This window comes from Elephas maximus, chromosome 2, assembly GCF_024166365.1.
Source record: "Elephas maximus indicus isolate mEleMax1 chromosome 2, mEleMax1 primary haplotype, whole genome shotgun sequence".
NCBI classification, from domain to species: domain Eukaryota; kingdom Metazoa; phylum Chordata; class Mammalia; order Proboscidea; family Elephantidae; genus Elephas; species Elephas maximus.
In genome coordinates, this window is record NC_064820.1 from 197,725,787 (window position 1) to 197,745,673 (window position 19,887).

Below are 19,887 nucleotides of genomic sequence, written 5' to 3' on the forward strand. Positions count from 1 at the left end.
TTGTTGATCCCTGTCAGAGCAGTCAGTGGGGGTAGCCAGGCACTATCTAGTTGTACTGGACTCAGTCTGGTAATCATCATTATTTTTAAATCAGGAGATTTAAGTTAACATTACAAAACCAAAGTTCTAGTTTCTTCTGAAAAATCGGAAGATCTAAACACACTAGGCCCCCTTACCACAAGAGAACAATGGACTACAGTTGAATGGGACTGTCCCTGCTACAAATGTCTTACTTGCCTAAGCCGGTCTCCCCCTGACCCCTCTAAGCAACTGAATTAATGATCCTGCTATAGGTCATAGAGGAGGTTGGTTGGTTGGTTGGTCCTTTATTTAATTTTAAGAAAATGCCCTTTGAATGAGCTTATTGAGGATTTTGTGTTGAGACATGTTTTCTGGGTCATATGATTTTTATTTAGCTATTATTTTATTATTAAAGTAATATATTTTTTTAAATATATATGTACAGTGAAACCTGTGAGAGCCGGAACTTGATGAGACTGTGTTGTTTTTCTGGGTCTCGCAAGATTTCTGCCTTGACAGAGTGCAGCCTCACCACTTTTCTATCACGCTCTATTAGTGGAAAATATTTTTGTTTTCCTTTTCTAACAGATTTCTGCCTTACACAGGTTCTGGCTTTTACAGGCATATGGAGACATATATATATAATGTATGTATGTATTACAGGAACATGTACAAAAGTCCCCTGCTACTCCCCTCCCAAGGGATGTATGTTTCCAGAGATTTATCTGTACCTATTCAAGCAAGGACATGTGCATTCCACTAAACATTAGGGCTGAGATTTTTGTCAGCTATGGTCACTACAGGTCTCTGTGTGGCACAAGTGGTTTGCACTCAACTGCTAACCTAAAGGTTGGTGGTTTGAACCCATCCAGCAGTGCTTCAGAAGAAAGGCCTGTCAATCTGCTTCCATAAAGATTATAGTCAAGAAAACCCTAAGAAGCAGTTCTAAACAGTAACACATGAGGCCACCATGAGTCGGAATTGACTCGGTGGCAATGGGTTTGGTTTTTGTTTTTACGATCACTACTAAATCCCCAGAGCACTCTGCGGCTAACTGAAACATCAGTGGTTCAAACCCACCAGCTGCTCCTCGGGAAAAGGATGTGGCAGTCTGTTTCCATAAGATTATAGCCCTGGAAATCCTATGGGGCAGCTCTACTCTGTTCTATAGGGTGGCTATGAGTCAGAATCAACTCAATGGCAACAGGTTACTAAATTCCCAGCATCTAGAACAGTGCCTGGCACATAGGCGGTGATTAATAAGTAATTGGTGAAGGAATGAATATTTGTTCTAGAACTTGGGATTGAGTCATGAGGGATGAGTAGGAGTTTATCAGAAAAGGAAAGGCATTCTCAGCAGAGAGAACAGGAAAGACAAAGGCAGGGAGGGTTGCTTGAAAACATAAGATACAAGTAGTTTGGGATGGCTGAAAAATGGTGGGCAGAGAGTTTGGCTGAGGCCACAACTCAAAGGCCTTAAATTTCCAGCTAAGGAACATGGCCTTTTTCTAGAGGGTAGTGGGATGGATTTAAGCATGGGAGTGACAGATGTGGGTTTCTCTGGGCACAGTGTGAAGAGATAGGAGGCAGGTAAAATAGCGGCCCTGGGGGCGCAGTAGTTAAGTGTTTGGCTGCTAACCAAAAGGTCGGCAGTTCAAATCCACCAGCTGCTCCTTGGAAACCCTATAGGGCAGTTCTACTCTGTCCTATAGGGTCGCTATGAATCGGAATCGGGTTTGGCTTTTTTGGTTTTATGACCAGGTGATAGATGGTGAGGTCTGAGCCAGGGAGGTTTCCACAGGAAAGGAGGATCAGGAAAAGACCCAAGAGAGATTGGACACAGTAACTGATCCCTGTGGGGCACCAGGGAGAAAGAAGTTGAGAACACTGTTCTGTGGAGGTACCCCACCACTGTCATGGAGTGGAGAAAACTAGATAAGAGTCAAGAGATGGGAGGTCCTAGGGTCAGCTGGCCTCCCTGAGGTGAAGATATGGTCAGAGCTGGAAGTGGCATCCATGATGGAGAAGTGGGGAGAGGCATCTCTGCAGCAGCAGAAGAAGATAGACTTAGAGAGGTTCCAAGGTAGAACCTGTGACTGGGCCTTTAGGGAGAGAAAGATGAGCTGTTCGAACCTGGGCAAGACTCAGGCTGGTGGTAGCCAGGTCCTGGCACCCCACGCATGTTGCAGGGCAAGGCTTCCCAGCTTGGGACTAAGCCCTGCTTAGGTTCTTGCCTTCTACTGACCAAGAATGACCAGGACAGGCTTAGAGGTTCCACACAAACAAAGGTTTATTAGCGACAGAGAGTAAAGGCTCACCAGCAGAGAAGAGAGAGGGACCAAGCAACGCTAGCCTCTGTTCCCCTGAACAAAGGTTTTTCTGGGGCTTACGTGGGTTCGGCGAGGGTAATAAAGTAACGAATGTTTTGTAGATTTCTTTCAAGGAGTGGGTACTTCTCAGAATGGTGGTGCATACTATAAATTAGGCTGCGCACGCATCTAGAATCCAAGAAGGAACCCGTAGCAAAGGCTGCTGGGACTGGGTGGCAAGACTTATTATGGGGTGTAGCACCTGCGCAGTCCCCCTGCGGTGCCAGTTTAATTCCTGTGGTGGGTACTTGCATCAGGTGGAAGTTATCCGTCAGTCACCTTGCAGATATCTGTGCATGCTCCAGGGACCAGATCAGGCTGGTCCTTCTGAAACACACCTTACAAGGGAGTACATTGTTTGTTCTTTCTTTATTGCACATTCCAGAATGGGGGTTTTATGTCATTAGCCAAGCACATAGTACTGAAGTTGCAAGTTGCAGATGTTGCACAAGTTGCAGATGTTGCAGGACTCCTTGCCCAGGGGCTCAGTCCCTGTTTCTTCCCTATCTCAAGTACACATGTTCACACATCAGCAGATCTCTAACTTGATGTGTAACCTTGGGCAACTCACTTCTCTCTTAACCTCAGTTGTCTGTTCTGTAAAATGGGAATAATGAGCACCACTCAGAAAGTGGTTATAAGGATCAAACAAAGCTGTGTTGGGAGAAGACCCTGTAAACTGTAAACAGTAAACCAGTTGCCACTGAGTCAACTCTGACTCACGGCAACCCATGTGTGTCAGAGTAGAACTGTGCTCCATAGGGTTTTCAATGGCTGATCACCAGGCCTTTCTTCTGAAGATACCTCCATGTAGACTTGAACCATCAACCTTTCAGTTAGCAGCCGGTTTTCCACAAATTGTAAAGTCCCTTATAAAGCCTAGGCCCGGGCCCATGGTGCGGCTGACAAGTAGTCCCCACTCACAGCACACACCCTACACGCCCCCCACCGTCACACACCTTATTAAGATCACCATTGGCAGTGTTCCATACCCAGTGACACCCCTCAGCCCTACCCCATACATATACCATGTCTGTCTGAACCTCTCTGTCTGGATGTCGTGGAGCAGAGTTTCTGGAAAAAAGAGAGTCAGAGCTGGGAAAAGAGGCATATCAACTAGAGGAATGCTAGCTGCTGTAACAAATAGACCTTTATGCTCTATTTGCTCCCAATAATGGCTCAAATACAATAGAAGTTTATTTCTCACTCACGTAATAGTCCAAAGCTGGTGTTCCTGATTGATGGATGGCTTGCCTTCCTGCACTAATGCAGAGACCCAGGCCCCTACCTCCTTGTAGCTCCACAGTCTCCCCTTGGGCCTCGTCACCTTCTGCATCCAGCCAGCTAAAGGGAAAAGAGAGAGTGTGGAGAGCACACGCTTACTTCCTTGGCCCAGGAGCAGTACATGCCGTTCCACTCACATCCAACTGGTGGGAGCTAGTCACATGGAGCCTGAGACATCAAGTTTAACTGTGTACCCAGGAGGAAGAGGAGGGGTCCAGGCAAAGGATGACAGACTGAGAGACATTGCTTTGTCTCTATGGAGAGTTGTCCAAACCATAATGGTAGGTAACTTGAGGGCTCCAAGTAAGCCCATACACAGAGTAAAATATGAGCCCTTATAGTAGGTACATGCATGTAAAAGAAAGAGGCAAACTGAGGCCTCTCTGGCTAAAGGACCTGAGCTCATCCAGGCCTGGGCCAGGGCCAAGAGGGCAGGGCCCACCCACCAGTGCTGCACCATGGCAGGACTGTTATGTGAGTATGACTATCACCTGCTCTGGTGGGTGAGCTTGTGCATGCCTGACTACACGTGTGCCCTTAGGCAGATTGTGCCTGTGCCCCACACCTGTCTGAGGGACTGTGCATGTATATGAGTGAGGGCCCAGGTGACTCCGTCCAACGACAGCCTCTGTGTTTATGACATGCACACCTGAATAGTCTCTGTGCACATGGCCATGCATGCAAGGTGTCCATCTGTCTGCATACCTGGGCTTGTGCATGGGGAGACAGCCTGTGGGTATCAGGGGGGTGTCCCTGAGTGTGCACAGGCCCAGCACACAGTAGGTATAGATGTGTACTGAGTGGAGTACACACGTGACCAACAGGTCCCAGTGCATGTGCACACATATCCACGAGGACCCCTGCCAGGGCATACAAAGATGCCTGGCTGTGTGAATGTGCACTTCTGTGTGCCCAGCCACGATCTTGGAGCTTCCAGAACTGGGCCAGACCAGACTGGCTCCTTTCTGGGCACGCCAAGGCCCTGCTGTGTTTTAGTGCCTGCGTGGGGTGCTGCCAAGGATGTGTTGGCGGCGTGTGTGAGTGCATGAATGTGTGTGTGTGTGTGTAGGAAGAGGCGTTCGCTCTCTTAGACCTTGCTTCTTTCTGTGGTTTGGTTTCTATAGAGACACTTCCTGTGGCAGAGAAAAGAGGTAGTGAGCTGGTGTTTCAGGATGTGAGGGCCCACAGGAGCAGAGCCGGGCTTTCTCCGCCACCCGCCCGTTCTGCAAGCTCTGGCCGGTGCTACCCACTGTCCACATGGTGGGCGCCCCCTGCAGCGGGGGCCGGTGATCAGCGGCAGCATGCCAGGGAAGCCCAAGCACCTGGGCGTCCCCAACGGGCGCATGGTGAGTATGGGCTCCTGGCCAGGGCCACAGGGAGGGGTGGGTACACCTAGGGCGGAGCCCCAGAGGTACTCCCGGCAGGGCCCAGCAAGAACCTGCAGCTGCCAGCAAACAGAAGTTGGGGACAGCAGCAGGCAGCAGGACTGATGCCCTTGCCCCAGTGTCCTCCTAGATGGCTCAGTGGGGACCTGGGGGACTCTGGGGATAAGGTCAGGGCAGAGTGGGCACAGCTTTTGATCCAACCCTCACGGCTCCCTCATCTAGTACTTTGGCACCATCAGAGCTGTCTGTGTCCTTGGGCAACAGGGAGATGACAGCCCCTTTGCCCTCTGCCAACCCCCAGAGTGGCTCGAACCCCCACACCTCACTCAACCTCAACCTTCCTCTCCTCCCCCTAGGTCCCTGGTGCTCAAGGCCAGGACAGATAGGAAAGGGGTAGCTCTCACCGGGTCACTGCCCTGCAGATAGACCCTCTCCATAGGTTTCCTCTGCCAAAACTCTCAGTCCTCGGGCAGCCTGGTCAGCAGGGTCAGGCTGGGTTGTGGGGAGGGCAAGATGAGTATCACAGTTTCTACCTGCTCAATCCCTTCCAGGAAGGGGGTGGCGCTGAGCACTAGGATGACCCTGGCTGCACTACCACACTCCTGCACCCTCTCCCTGGCTGCTTGGCCCCGGGTAGGGGCCACCTTTGAAGAATGCAGTTTTGTCATTCATTGGGCAGAAGGGCAGACAGTGCTGGGCCTCCTACCCTCCCTAAGTCCTCACTTGGCAGAGATCCAGCCCTTCCTGATAACCCCAGCAAGGCCAGCCAGTGTCCTGGCCCCCTACCTGTCCCCACTGGATCCAGGGATACCTGGGTCCCTTACTGGGGGGGTAGAACTCCTCTCTGAGCCTCAGCTTCCTAATCTGAAATATGGGGAGATTGGAAAGAATCTCAAAATCTTGTTGAGATGGTTAAATGGAGTGATGAACACGAGGACCCTGACCCATTATGGGCATCTGCAAATGTCAGTCCAATGTCCCCCTACATTCTCAGCCTTTCCTCAGAGATCTCCTGCCTCACAAAAAGGCTGAGCCACCCCTCACCCCCACCCCTGCCTCCTAATTCCCAAGACCTGTCTCCATCTCTCCTTCTTCCAGCATCTCTTACTGCTCAGCCCCAGGCTGGCTAGGTAGGAGTCAATCCCCCAAAGCTGGCCCAGCCACCTTCTCACTGTCTCTCCCACCAGCCCAACTCTGAAAGCTCAAAAAAACCCATCGTCCTCACACTCTCACGCCCGGAGCCATGACTCTTAGCTTGACCCTCCCTGCATGTCCAGGCCACGCAGCTGAGGTGGAGCAGACCCAGGCTCACCCCTCTCTTAAGGAAGGGGCAGTTGGATTGGTATCCAGAGCTGCAGAGCAGCTAGGGGGCTTGGAATCAGACCCAGACCTTGCTCCCGCCCCTGCTGCATCAACCCGGGGTTTTTCTACCCTAATGTCAGTCAGAGTAGAGAGTGCACCCCAACCTCTGCCCCCTGCCTGTCAAGCCCATGGACACCCTGGTTCCTCCCAGCAACCTTCACACACAGGTTTATCTTTGTCTTTTCTGGGCCCCCTCTGAACTCTCTGTGCCACCTCTTGGAATGCTGAGGGTCACAGATCAGCTGCTTGCTGGCCACTGGGCAGCACTTTGGGGCACTGTCCGGCTGGGGTGGGGCAGGTAGTCAGGTGTTTCAGCCTGGCCTCAATAGCAGAGATATGGACAGAGAGGCACCCTGAGGCCAAGTGTCTTGCTCCTTCCAGGAGTGACCTCTGATGGAGGCTCAGTGGAATAAATGACGTGCCCAAGGTCAGCAGCAAGCAGAGGGGCCTGCATTTGAACCCAGCCAAGCTGACCCCAATTCTGGAGCTTTCCCACATCCCGCACTGCCTGGTTAGGGTCCTCCCCCTCCACCTGCCACTTCCCCCCACTGCCGTCATCCCTGCTGAGGCAGCTCCGTTTGCCAGCTGTGTTTCTGCCACTCAGCCTGTCAGGCAGTTGCAATGAAGCCTGTCAATCAGAGATGGCTCCCACCCCCCTCCCAGAGATGTCTTTCATACAGCCCCAACTGCCACTTCACTTGTTTGTTCATTCATTCATTCAACTGACCCTCCTTAGCGCCTGCTCTGTGCTGGCCCATCCTAGGCACTCAAGTCCCAGGTACGTGGGACCTGGGCCCTGCCCTCCAGCAGCCCCCAGTCTGGCAAGATTCAGAAGACATGGCCTCAAAAAACTAGATACAGCTTGGTTTTGGGTAAAAGCCTCGGGTCAGGACAAAGCTTGTGAGGACCTGAGGAGGAACTAACTTCTCTGCAGAAGATGTGCTTAAAGGACATGCCGCCCAGCGGAGGAAAGAGCATGGCCTGGACACAGCAAACACAGGGTATGGGTGTCGGAGGGGAGGCTGAAGTTAAGGACAGGAGAGGTGGCAGTTATCAGTCCTGTTGCTCTCAGGAGACCCGTCTGACTTCCCCACCTGATGAGGACAACTGCAAGGTGACTACTGGACCCCTCTGGGCTGGGCATTCACGTGCAAAGTGGCCCTCCTGAAACACCCAGGCTGGGTGTAAGCTGATGCTCCGGGCACCCAGGGTTCTGTGGGGCATCCCCAGAGAGGGTCTTGGAGGCTCAGTTTCCCCAAGTGAGGACAACCTGAGATGACGATACAGAATGGCCAGCACAGAAGATGCTCAGTAACTCGGCCCTCTCTTTGAGATCTGACCCCTCCAGAGGGCAGAGTTCAATGGGAGCCCCTGAGCCCTTCACCCCCACTGACCTTGCCCACCTGTGCCCCAAGGTCTGAGGTCCTATGGCCTCCAACCTCTCCCTGGTATGTATCTTGTCCACAAGGGAGGCAGCTTGGGTGAGGGAAGACCTCAGACTTCAGTCAGACAAACTTGGGCTCTAAGCAAAGCTCTGCCACTTCCCAGCTGTGTGACTCCTTTGGGCCTTGGTTGTTCATCTGTACAATGGGGGTAACGTCTGCCACAGAGGGTAAAAATATAAGGACGGAGTGACAACATGGGTGTGTGCTGCCAGAGGGTACTTGTCACACAGTTGCAGCTCAGGAAATTTTGGGCCCCATGCTCAGGTACCATCAACTCCCCCAGGGTCCATTTCCTAAGAAAAACTATGGAAAATTGAGGTCTGACCATGGGTTGGGGTGTCACTGGCCACCACACCCTCCCTTACCTTCCTTCCCCTTTTCTCCCACTTACTCACCACTTCTAAAACAGGCTGGGCAGGGCAAGGCCATCCCTGCTCAGCACAACTTCCCCAGGCCTGGCAGCTGGCAGGTCAGAGCCTGGCCCTTGGGATGCTGCGTCCCACTCTGCCCACAATGCTCCCCTGACCATTGCCTGCCTAGTGCTTTCCCATATGGGCCACTTTCGACTTCACCTCCCTCCAAAGAGCTTGCAAATGCTAAGCCCCATGCTACCAGGGGGAAACTGAGGTTCAGAGGAGGGAAGTTACTTGCTCCCAAGTGACAGAGGTAGAATTAGACTCCATCCCCACTCTCTCCCACTTCTAGATTTCTGTCCCTACTGTGTCTCAACACCAACTGTATGACCAGCAACTAGTGGAACTAGAGGGAGATCTGCAGGCTCAGACGGTGTGACCGCTTAGGCTGTTGGGCGTCCAGAGGATGGGTCCCCCTGGTGAAGGGGGTGCCAGTGCCTCATGGAGGGCAGAGGAAGGGTCTCAGGGCCCTGAGGCTGCTTGGGAGACCTGGGGCAAATACGGTGTATCCTGGTGTGGGGGTTCAAATCAGCTCCTTCCTGCAAACCAGGTCTGCCCCCCCAGGAGTTACCAGACTGGCAGGGCAGAGAGGCTGGCCACCGGTACAGTGGGAAGGGGGAGGTCCTTGGGAGACTGCTGTTGGGGATGACTAATTTCAATGGGCAGAGACTAGGGGGCAGTCTGGTAGGGGGAGCAGGAATAGATATCCAGGCGGAGAAAAGAACAAAGCAGAAAGCCAGAGTGTGTAGGGGTGTGGGGGGAATTGAAAAGTTTGCTAAAGTTCAGGGAGGAGGTGAGGGGGAGGGAAACTGGTGAGGTTGAAGGGGTGCATGAGTCAGGCCCAGGTGGGACTTTAGGCTGCAAAACTGGCAACTGCCAGGCCTTCCAGAGCAGGAGAAGAACCGGGTGGGATAGTGGGGAGGAGTAGGGCCAGGCCCACCTGAAAACGCAAACAGTCCATTAAACATAATGTGAAAATCAAAACCTCTGCGGCCAAACAAAAGAGGCATGTGGCCTGGCTCCAGCCCTGGGTTCCTTTCTCGGATACCCTTGCCCTGTGCCAGGAGCCGTGGAGGGCTCTGAGCAAGGCAGAGGGGTTTCGGAGGAGGGCAGGTCCAGGCAGCCACGGCAAGGGAAGGGGGAGACAGGAGGATTCCCGGATGGCATCTCTGGGCATGGAAGCAGCGTGGCAGAGCATCCGGGGGAGGGGCACTCGGGGGCAGGCGGTGAGAGGGATGAGTGATGGCGCCCTGCTGCCAAGAAGGAAGCCAGCAGGCTGGAAAGGAACCTTGGGCGGTGTAGGGAAGTGCTTCAACTCCATCCCTCCTGCACGGTCACAGAGGAGTCAGAACTTCTCCTGTAGCCAGGGACTGCGTTCAGAGAGATGCTGCTGTCGAAGCAGGTCCGATCGGGGAGGGCAGAGGCCCTGGCAGGGAGTGGTGTGCGGAGGAACTTGTTCCTCACTCTGCAAAACTTTTCCTCCTCCTTGCGACATACCCCCATGCTCCAGGTGGGAAACAAGGCTCCAAGCAGAGTCCAAGTCTCTAAAACTAGAAAGAGGCAGAGCTGGGATTTGAATCCAGGCCCAGCAGACCCCAAAGCCTGTACTCTTTCTTTATGGCAGGGGTCGCCAACTCAGATGCCTAGCTGGGTCAGGCGCTGATACAATGACAGTAATAGTAACTAACATTCTTTGAGCATTTACTACATGTCAGATAATGTTCTAAGATCTTTGTGTATATTTAACTCATTTAATCCCTGCAACAACCCTTTGAAGTCAATTCCATTTTTTTCCTCCATTTTCATAGAGAAGGAAACTGAGGCACAGAGAGGTTAAGTACCTTGCCTGAGGTCACACAGCACGAATTTGAACTCAGGCAGTCTGGGGCAGCCCCTGCCTACCACTGCCTCTACAAGTAACATAAATGTGTCAGACAGGCCCAAGAGGCCACTGGGGACAGCTAGGGTCCCTGCAAGGGATAGGGGTTGCTGCTGAGTGCCAGTCAAGGTTGCCATTCTGAAAAGCAGATCAGGGTTGCTGAAACATCACAGTCTTAAACAGGAGACAGAAATTTGGAGTTTATGTAAGATTTCCTGATTTTTAATGGTGGGAAACCCCTTTAAACTTAAAAAAAAAACAAAAAAAAAACTTAGGGCCAAAATACTTATACCAGTTGCATCCGAGTTGATTCTGACTTACGGCAACCATGAATATGTCAGAGTAGAACTGTGCTCCATAGGGTTTTCAATGGCTGATTTTTCTGAAGTAGATCTCCAGGCCTTTCTTCGGAGATGCCTCTGGGTGGATTCAAACCTCCAACCTTTCGGGTAGCAACTGAGCACGTAACTATTCGCACCACATAGTGGTTCTAATATCCTACATATCTGCAGGCTAGATCCAGCTCTCAGACGGTTATTCTGTAACCTGGGTGCTCCCAGGATGCTTTGGGAGCAGGGAGCAGAGATTTCAACAAGGAGGACAGGGAGCTGCTTCCTGGGGGAGGAGATGTTTGCAGGGCTGTTTCCAGTGGGGCTGGAAGGAAGGGACAGGTGGTAGAAAGCTTCCCAAGACAGGGGCAAATGAAAAATGTAGGAGGTGAGAGGGAGGGAGGAATTGGGGATGACTCAAGCCCTGGAACTGGGATCCCAGGTGATGGGAAGAAAGGATGCAGGGAAGCAGGTTTGACACTCTGCCTTTGTAGGTGCAGAGGTGGGTTCCACTGGGGCACTGGCTGAGCTTGAGGGGCTTATGGGACATTTTGAAGGAAGATGATTGCAGGAAGCTGGCTATGTGTGTCTGGAGCTGGGGATATGTAGGTGAGTAAGGGCCCAGGACAGAGCCAGGGAGGGGTAGAAGCTGCTCTGGGTAGATGACGAGGAAGCTGGAGGAGCTGATAGAAAGGTAAGAAGAGACCCAGGGAGATTACTGCAAGAGTCATTTTGAGAGGAGGGTTTTTCTGCTTTACTAAGGGGGGATTCCCAGAAATGTCCGAGCTGTGCTTTGGGGGGTAGAGGGGGAGGGAGGGGTCAGCCCCTAGAGCAATGCTGCTCACAGTGTGGTCCATGGACCAGCAGCAGCAACATCACCTGAGAGCTTGTTAGAAATGAAGAGCCTCAGGCCCCACCCTGGACCTACAGAACCTGAATCTCTGCAGGTGGGGTCCTCCAGGTCATTCTATTTCATGCTCAAGTCTGAGAGCCACTGCTCTATACTATAGTATAACATCCTGTGCTCTGCCCAAGGTGAGGTGGGACTTGTGGGAGACCCTGAGGCCCAAGAGGAAACAATTACAATAAGGAGACCACTGGCTACAGAGACACCTCTGCTTCCTCAAAGGCAATAGCAAACAGTGATGTAACTAACACCACGTGCTGGCCACTATCCTATATTAAATTCATTTGATCCTCATAACAGCCCCAGAAAGTGAGTTACTATTATTAGCATCATCCACTATTTACAGATGGAGAAACAGAGACAAGCAGGTTAAGGCTCACCCAAGGTCACATAGCCAGCAAGTGGCAGAGGATTAAAAGCCTGTGCTCCTACCCACCATGCTATACAGCTGGGCCCACCTAGCAGGGGCTGCAGGAGGAGTGAGCCAGGGATGACCATCAAGTAGCTGGCCTAAGCCCCAGCACACAGTGGTTGCCACATGATCTGAACAGGAGCCAGAGGCCGTCTGAGCTAAACCCTGACCAAGTAGGGGTGTGGCTGGGCTGCCCGGGGTGGCCCTCCAGGCAGGGGAGAGCACAGGTCCAGCTCCTGGGTGCTGAGCCGGGACTGTCCTTTGGGAATCCTCACTGAGCTCTGTTCTGACTTTCTACCTTGGGTCTCTTTTAGGTTCTGGCTGTCTCAGATGGAGGTAAGTAATGGAGTGTGAGGGAAGCCTGGCTGGGGGTAGGGGTGGGAATGGGTTGAGGGCAACCTTGCCACAAGCTATCTTTTCAAGGACTGTACCTGGAATATGGATGGGGCTGGGCAGGGATGGCGCAAGACTCACTCCCATTTATCCATTCCCTTGCAGAGCTGAGCAGCGTGGCGGACTCCCAGGACCAGGGCCGAGGCAGCTCCCTCAGCATACACAGCCTCCCCAGTGGCCCCAGCAGCCCCTTCCCCACCGAGGAGCAGTCTGTGGCAGGCTGGGCCTTGTCCTTCGAGCGGCTGCTGCAGGACCCGCTGGGCTTGGCTTACTTCACTGTAAGCCCTGGGGTGGGGTGAGGACGGTGGGTGGTAGTAGCCAACGGTGTTGGGGGCGGGGGGTGGCAGAGGGCATAGATGAAGCTGCTCCAGGCTGGCCAGGGTGGGGCTCCTCTGTCTAGCCCTCAGCTAGCCTTTCTTTGGGGCCCTCTTCCTCTTCTCCCAGCAGAGAACTTTTCTTCTTTCTCTCTATCCTTGTCTCTGCCTTTCATTTTCTCTCTGCTCGTCTGGATCCGACGCTGTGAGTCTGTCTGGCCTTATCTGTCTGGCTCAGCCTCTTGGCCATCTCTGTCCCAATCTCTGACCACATTGCCTAACCGGGTCTCTGTGTTTCTGCCTGCCTTCCTCCCCACCCCTCCCCCCAGGAGTTTCTGAAAAAGGAGTTCAGCGCCGAGAACGTGACTTTCTGGAAGGCCTGCGAGCGCTTCCAACAGATCCCGGCCAGCGACACCCAGCAGGTGGGCGGGGGGGTGGGGAGCTGGGGGCATCAGGGTGGGGACCAGGGCTTGGGCTTTGCTCGCTGGCCCCTGACCTTCTCCTGCCGCTCGTCCGCAGCTAGCTCAGGAGGCCCGCAACATCTACGAGGAGTTCCTGTCCAGCCAGGCGCTGAGCCCGGTGAACATCGATCGGCAGGCCTGGCTCGGCGAGGAGGTGCTGGCCCAGCCCCGGCCGGACATGTTCCGGGCGCCACAGCTTCAGGTGGGCAGGCCCGAGGCGCGCTGCCTGGCATGGGGGCGTGGCTTTGAAAGAGGGATGATTTGATGGCAGAGGCGGGGTCAGATCCAGGGACGCAGCCTGAGCCGCGGCAGAAAGATTTGTATGCGAGTATGGAACCTGTCCTATAGGGTCTCTGTGACGGCAACTGGTTTGGTTTTGGTTTTATAGAGCCCTGGTGGCCGCAGTGGTTAAGAACTTGGCTGCTAACCAAAAGGTGGGCAGTTGGAATCCACCAGCCGCTCCCTGGAAACCCTATGGGGCATTTCTACTATATCCTATAGGATCGCTATGAGTCGGAATCGACTCCACGGCAATGAGGTTTGGTTTGGTTTTTGGTTTACTAGAGCCCAGGTGGCGCAGTGGTTAAGCATTGGGTTGTTAACCAAAAGGTGGCGATTGGAATTCACCAGCCGCTCCTTGGAAACCCGGTGGGCAGCTCTACTCTGTTCTGTAGGGTCGCTGTGAGTCAGAATCGACTCAAGGGCAATGGTTTTCTTTTTTTTTTAGTATAGACCCTAATAAGGGGCCCTGGTGGCACAGTGGTTAAGAGCTCAGCTGCTAACCGAAAGGTCAGTGGTTCGAACCCACCAGCCGCTCCGCAGGAGAAAAATAATGGCGGTCTGCTTCATTAAGTTTCTATCGTTGGAAACCCTGTGGGGCAGCTCTACTCTGTTCTATAGGGTCGCTATGAGTTGGAATCCACACGTATCCAACGTGTTTGGTTTTTGTTTATAGAGCTTAATGCAGGAACAGGGCCTGGGTCACAGGGCCTTACCAAGCGTAGTGGTGGAGGAGCTAGGGGAGCCCCCCTACCCAGGTCTAGCAGAGGTAGGGGCGGGGCCAAGAGTAGGGCGGGCCCTGGACCAATGCAGTGGGCAAAGGCCCTGGGGTGGGTGGGGGCTAGCTGTTCCCTCCCTAGATTGGGGCGGGGCCTCTGGCCCCGCGCAGAGCGCCTCCTTCGGCTCAAGGTCCTGGCTCCGGTCCTACAGATCTTCAACTTAATGAAGTTCGACAGCTACGCGCGCTTCGTCAAGTCCCCGATATACCGCGAGTGCCTCCTGGCCGAGGCCGAGGGGCGCCCTCTGCGGGAACCTGGCTCCTCATGCCTCGGCAGCCCCGACGCTACCAGGAAGGTGCGGATGGAGGGGCAATGGGAGGCAGGGGCCTTGCAGACCATATGCAAGAGGGGACGCCCCTGGGTGCAGATCTGCGGGGGTGTGCCCATGGTCTGCATGCGGGCTAGGATCCGATGCCTTCCTAGCGCTTTCCCTGTACCCGCAGAAGCCGAAGCTGAAGCCCGGGAAGTCGCTGCCTCTGGGCGTGGAAGAGTTGGGGCAGCTGCCGCCAGCGGAGGGTCCTGGGGGCCTCCCGCTTCGCAAGTCCTTCCGCAGGGGTGAGGGCAGAAGAAAGTGGCTTAGAGGAGAGGTGGCTGGAGGAGGAGTGGTGGGAGTTTGGGCAAGCCTTGGGAACACCCCCTCTCCCCTAATTGCCGCACGGTATGAAAACCGAAAGGAAACGCTGATGGCGTAGTGGTTAAGTGCTATGGCTGCTAACCAAAGGGTCAGCAGCTCAAATCCACCAGGCGCTCCTTGGAAACTCTCTGGGGGCAGTTCTACTCTGTCCTGTGGGGTCGCTATGAGTAGGAATCGAGTCGATGGCACTGGGGTCTGGGTGAAAACCGAAGTGCAATCCCTGTGACCACCACGTTCCCCTGGGTCGTTCGCTACCCAGGCTAGATCTCAGAAGTTTGGGATCTCAGAAGTTTGGGAAGCCCCCAAGGTAGCGACGCTTCCAGGGACCCAAACCACATTGGACCCCTGCAAGAGGGTGCCAAACAAGGTCCCAAAGACGCGGGCTCCTGAGCCAGGCGGAAAGAGATGGGTAGAGGGAGGAGGGGCTGTTCCGTTCATTGCTCTCCCTCCCCCAGAGCTGGCAAGCGGGGCCGCAAACTTGCGCCGCGAGTCTCAGGGTTCCCTAAACTCCTCCGCCAGTCTGGACCTCGGCTTCCTCGCCTTCGTCAGCAGCAAATCTGAGGTGAGCCGACTACTGGGGGAAATGAGACACGGGCTAGGGCCACTACTCAGGCCCCTTTTCGTGGCCGGCATCATTCACATTTGCGATCCACACTTTTATCTCCCGACTTGCTCTACACACCCAATTCCTCAGCCTTCCTGCCCTCACCACATGTCATGGGCACATATTTTCTGTCTCCCCGTGTGTGGATGGGCCCCCACTGGTGGACCCATCTGCCCAGGTGTACACAGCATGTGTGTGTATGTGTGTGGCTCAGAGGATGAACCTGTCTGTGGGTGCCCATATTCTTGGATGCGCATACATGTGTTCCTGTAGGAGGCTGTATCTTTGCCTGCCAACTGGTGTGCCAGATGTGCCCTTAGGCATGTGTGCCCCAGTGAGCATACCTGTCTGTTTACCTGTTTGCATGTCCTTGCATGTGTACTCATACCCCCTCTCCCCCACTCCTGCCCAGAACCAAAGCCACCGGAAGAGCCTTGGGAGTGCAGAGGGTGAGAGTGAAAACCGGCCAGGGAAGTACTGCTGCGTGTACTTGCCTGATGGCACAGCCTCCCTGGCCTTGGCCCGACCTGGCCTCACCATCCGTGACATGCTGGCAAGCATCTGTGAGAAACGAGGGCTCTCTCTACCTGATATCAAGGTCTACCTGGTGGGCAAAGAGCAGGTACGAATTAGGCCTGACCTCCAACTCTGTCCCCTTCCTGATCCTGACCCCAACCCTATTCCTGTCTCTGCCCAGCCATGACCACAACCCCAACTCCATTCCTAATCCCCTGGAGCAACCCTAATTCCAGCTCCATTCCTAGCATCATCCTCTTCCTAAGTCCAGGCTCCCATCCCCAGCACCAACTCTTCACTTAAACTCAGACATCCACCCTCCCCCCATAAAGATGCTAAACCCTATCCCATGCCCATCCCAGTTTCCAACTTCTTTCATCATTTTTGCTGGGATAGTCTAAGGAAGGTAAAGCCGCCTGCCCATCACTCCCAGAATTCTACTGCCGTCTCCGCAGTCCATCTCTGAAATGGCCATTTGAAGGGGGTTCTCACCTCCTCTGCCACCAGGGACGCCCAACCTCACCTAACCCATGAAAACTTTCCTTTAGGTGCAAACTAGCATTAAGTGTTAAAGAGGAGTCTAGGAAAAAAAAAAAAAAAACCCCTTTAAACAAAACCTTCCAGTTAAGGGGATCTAAAGGAAGAAGGCAGCATTCCAGAGGCACCTGTCAGGATTTCATTCACCAAGGAGACAAGTCCTAAGGCCCTGCCAGGTGGGTGGGCAGAGGTATCAGGGCCTGGGCTCTGCCCTCTAGGCCCTCAGACTGGAGGTAAGTCAGGCAGGATGGCATCAGGCCAAGGAGTCAAAATTCCAGAAAGAGTTTCTGAGGTGAAGGCAGGTGTTTCTGGCTGGTCTGGGAAGGGTTCATGGAAGAGGCCTTTGGTGAGAATGGGGAGGAGTTTGCCTGGCAGTGATGTGGGGCAGGGCATTCCAGGCAGAGGGCACAGCTTAAGCAAAGGCGTGGAAGTGGGTAAGTGTAGGACATATTAGGGGCTTAGAGCGTGGGGGCGTGAGGGCAGCAGTGAGGAGGAGCCACCAGGGCAGCTGCCAGCAGCCCAGATGGGCCTTCATGTCCAGCTAAATATAGCTTCACACCCACACTCCACCTGTCCCTGTAGCACAGCACAGACCTAGTGCCTGAGACAGGATGGCCCAGTCGTCTTCCCATCCCCTGAGCTGGCACAGGCACATGGGGCCTATGGGATCGAAAATCACAACAGTCACTGTTTATGTAGCTACTGTGTGCCAGGCACTGTGCCGGATGATTTAAGTCCCTCTGGCCCCTGAGTGGCTTAAATGGTTTGCACTTGGCTACTGAGCAAAAGGTTGGCAGTTTGAATTCACCTACCAGTGCTGCAGAAGAAAGGCCTGGCAATCTACTTCCATAAGATTACAGCCATTGAGAACCCTTCTGGAGCAGAGTTCTACTCTGAAACACATGGGGTCACCATGAGTTGGAATCGACTTGGTGGCAATGGGTTTGGTTTTCGGCCTCACAGCAGTCTTGCAGGTGGACTTTGGCGCCCCATTTTGCAGTGAGGAGACAAGATAAGTCCTTAGTAGCAGGGAATGGAGCGAAGTGGACAGGTGTCAAAAAAGGAACAAGGCCTGGATGGCTGATTAAATACAGCCAGCTGGACTGGCTGGAGTTCAGATGCCTGAGGGACAACGGGGCTGCTGTCCTGGAGGCAGATTCAGTCCTGGCTCAGAGGGGGCAGCCCCCATGATCCAGGACCTAAGCTGCCCTTTACTGAAGCAGCCCCATGACCATTTCATGCCCCCTCCCCACCTTTCCCATAACTCCATTCCTTTCCTGAGCTCTGTCCAGCATTCTCGCCACCCTTCACCCTTCTCAGGCTCCTATGCCATCGTGGCCTTACACCATCTGCACCATTACTGCTTGCCTTCTAATCCTCTAGGGATCCCCAATAGCGGCCACGTCAGGAAATGACGATGGCTCCCTCAGACCCTGGGGATGGCTCAGGGTGGGGGAGGGACTGTGACCCTGCTTGGCGTCCGCAGAAGGCCCTGGTCCTGGATCAGGACTGCACCGTGCTGGCGGACCAGGAAGTGCGGCTGGAGAACAGGATCACTTTCGAGTGAGTGCCCGCCCTGCATCTTGGGGCCGCTAAACATACACCCATGCTAGTCTCCCACTCAAGCCCTGACCCTGTGATAGCCCCGCCTCGCCCCCAGTCAGCCCCACCCACCCCAGTTCAGGCTCCACCTCCTCCAGTCCTGCCGGGTGGGTTAGGGGCGAGGCGGGGCCGGCCTCCGCCCTTCCGCAGCCCGGGGGTCCCGCGCAGGCTGGAGTTGGCTGCGCTGGATCGTGTGGTGCGGATCTCAGCCAAGCCCACCAAGAGGCTGCAGGAGGCACTGCAGCCCATCCTGGCGAAGCACGGCTTGAGTCCACAGCAGGTGACGCTGCACCGGGTAAGCGGTGGGGTCGCGGGCCGGGACTGGGCAGCAGGGAGGAGGGCTGGCTGTCCTGCCGGTTACTGACCTGTTCCCACAGCCAGGCGAGAAGCAACCGCTGGATCTGGAGAAGCTAGTGAGCTCGGTGGTGGCCCAGAGACTGGTTTTGGACACTCTCCCAGGTAGGGGACATTGGGCCCCCAGAGACATTTGGCCCCTAGGAACGGTGCATACCCAGAAGGAAGCGGGACCGGGCGGGAGGCGAACCCGAACAGTGGCGCTCTCTGCCACAGGTACTAAGATCCCCGACGCTGGCAACCTGTCCCCCCGCCGCAGCCAGGTGAGCCAGGGGCAGGGCACCCTGCCCTTTCCCTTCCACCCACTGCTACGCCTCTGCTGGCTGTGGCTCTGACCCAACGTTCTCACAGGGCGGCCCGCCCAGGACCCAGGACAAGGCCGCCTACTCCCATCCACTACCCCCCAACTCGCTGGCCGAGCTGCCTGGTAGTGCCGCTGGGAAGCGGCAGACCTGTGACATTGAAGGTACATTGGGGATGGTGGGGACTGGGGACCAGAGGGACCAGGGCAGTGGTGTTGGGGGCCCTTGAGAGTGCCATTAGAGAGGCTTGAACTGAGGCAGGGGACAGAGACCAGAGGGGCTGCCTTGGGAGCTGGGCCATTGGTGTTGGCATCTGGGAGGCTGCCGCCACAGTGAGGGGAGCAAGACTCTGGTGAGCCTTGACTCTGTGACCGCCCCCAGGCCTGGTAGAGCTGCTGAACCGGGTGCAGAGCAGCGGGGCCCACGACCAGAGGGGCCTTCTGCGCAAAGAGGACCTGGTGCTTCCAGAATTTCTGCAGCTGCCCACCCAAGGGCCCAGCGCCCAGGAAGGTCCACCACAGACTGAATCAGTGGCCCAGCCCAGGGGTGGTCACTTGGACTCCACTGGCCGTCCAGCTCTCTGACAGCTGCCCAACAGACCAAGCCGGCTGCATGGCGCCTGCGGGCCAAGCATGCCATGGGTCCGCTCTGCATGCTCTGTCTGTGCCATGAGTGTCCCTGGCCCCTTCTTCCATGGGCAGGCCCACAGGAAGAGTGGGGAGGGGTGGAGAGGGGGCTCAGGGGAGCCACATCCCACTGCTACTACCACCCGACCCCTCACAAGCTCACCCACTCTCCCCTTGCAGCCAGGTCCCTGGGGGGAGGTGGGCCCAACCCAGAGGGGTGGAGTTGGCAGTACCAGCCTCCCTACTCTGTGCCAGGGCTCAGTTGGGGGCAGGAGGAGGGGCTGGGCCCCTCCTCAGGGAGCTGGTATGAGTCAGGCCTGAGGATGCAGGTGGGCAGCCTCTCCCTCCACTGACACAGACCAGACCGTACATATGGATTTTGCAGTTGGCGTTGGGGCAGCTGGGTATGTCCTGGATGTATGATATTGTTATTATAATAATTATTATTATTCAGCTATCAGGTGTGTTCCTTGTGTGCCAGTCTGCCCTGTATACCCCCCATCCCCCACAAACCACACTGCCTCTGTCACCAAGGTCAGTGCCAGGAAGCTCTTGGTGACCTCAGGATGTGCCTCCTGACTTCCTGTTGTCAGAAGCTCTGTTCTTGACTGCCTGGAGTATCGAGTGTGTGTGTGAGAGAGAGAGAGACAGCAAGAGCGAGGGGAGAACCCTCTGGGGAG

The 19,887-nt window shown here is 54.8% G+C and overlaps 1 protein-coding gene across 1 annotated transcript; it reads left to right on the top strand.

The window, feature by feature from the left end:
* The first annotated feature begins 4,834 nt into the window (after nt 1-4,834).
* On the top strand, nt 4,835-19,660 carry RGS14 (regulator of G protein signaling 14). Its single transcript, XM_049874404.1, has 15 exons — nt 4,835-5,020; nt 12,121-12,142; nt 12,305-12,477; nt 12,843-12,935; nt 13,033-13,176; nt 14,184-14,327; nt 14,476-14,587; nt 15,122-15,228; nt 15,683-15,892; nt 17,810-17,886; nt 18,094-18,220; nt 18,303-18,384; nt 18,496-18,542; nt 18,631-18,745; nt 18,963-19,660. Exons 1-15 carry the CDS (start codon nt 4,976-4,978, stop codon nt 19,163-19,165), a joined length of 1,701 nt encoding a protein of 566 aa, XP_049730361.1. The 5' UTR covers nt 4,835-4,975; the 3' UTR covers nt 19,166-19,660.
* Nucleotides 19,661-19,887: the final 227 nt, after the last annotated feature.

Bases quoted from the DNA above. Each gene is read 5' to 3' on its own strand.
- RGS14 (XM_049874404.1), top strand. From the start codon at position 4,976: ATGCCAGGGAAGCCCAAGCACCTGGGCGTCCCCAACGGGCGCATG. The intron at 14,588-15,121 runs GTGAGGGCAGAA...TCCCTCCCCCAG, and splicing joins TCGCAAGTCCTTCCGCAGGG to AGCTGGCAAGCGGGGCCGCA. The intron at 15,229-15,682 runs GTGAGCCGACTA...ACTCCTGCCCAG, and splicing joins TCGTCAGCAGCAAATCTGAG to AACCAAAGCCACCGGAAGAG.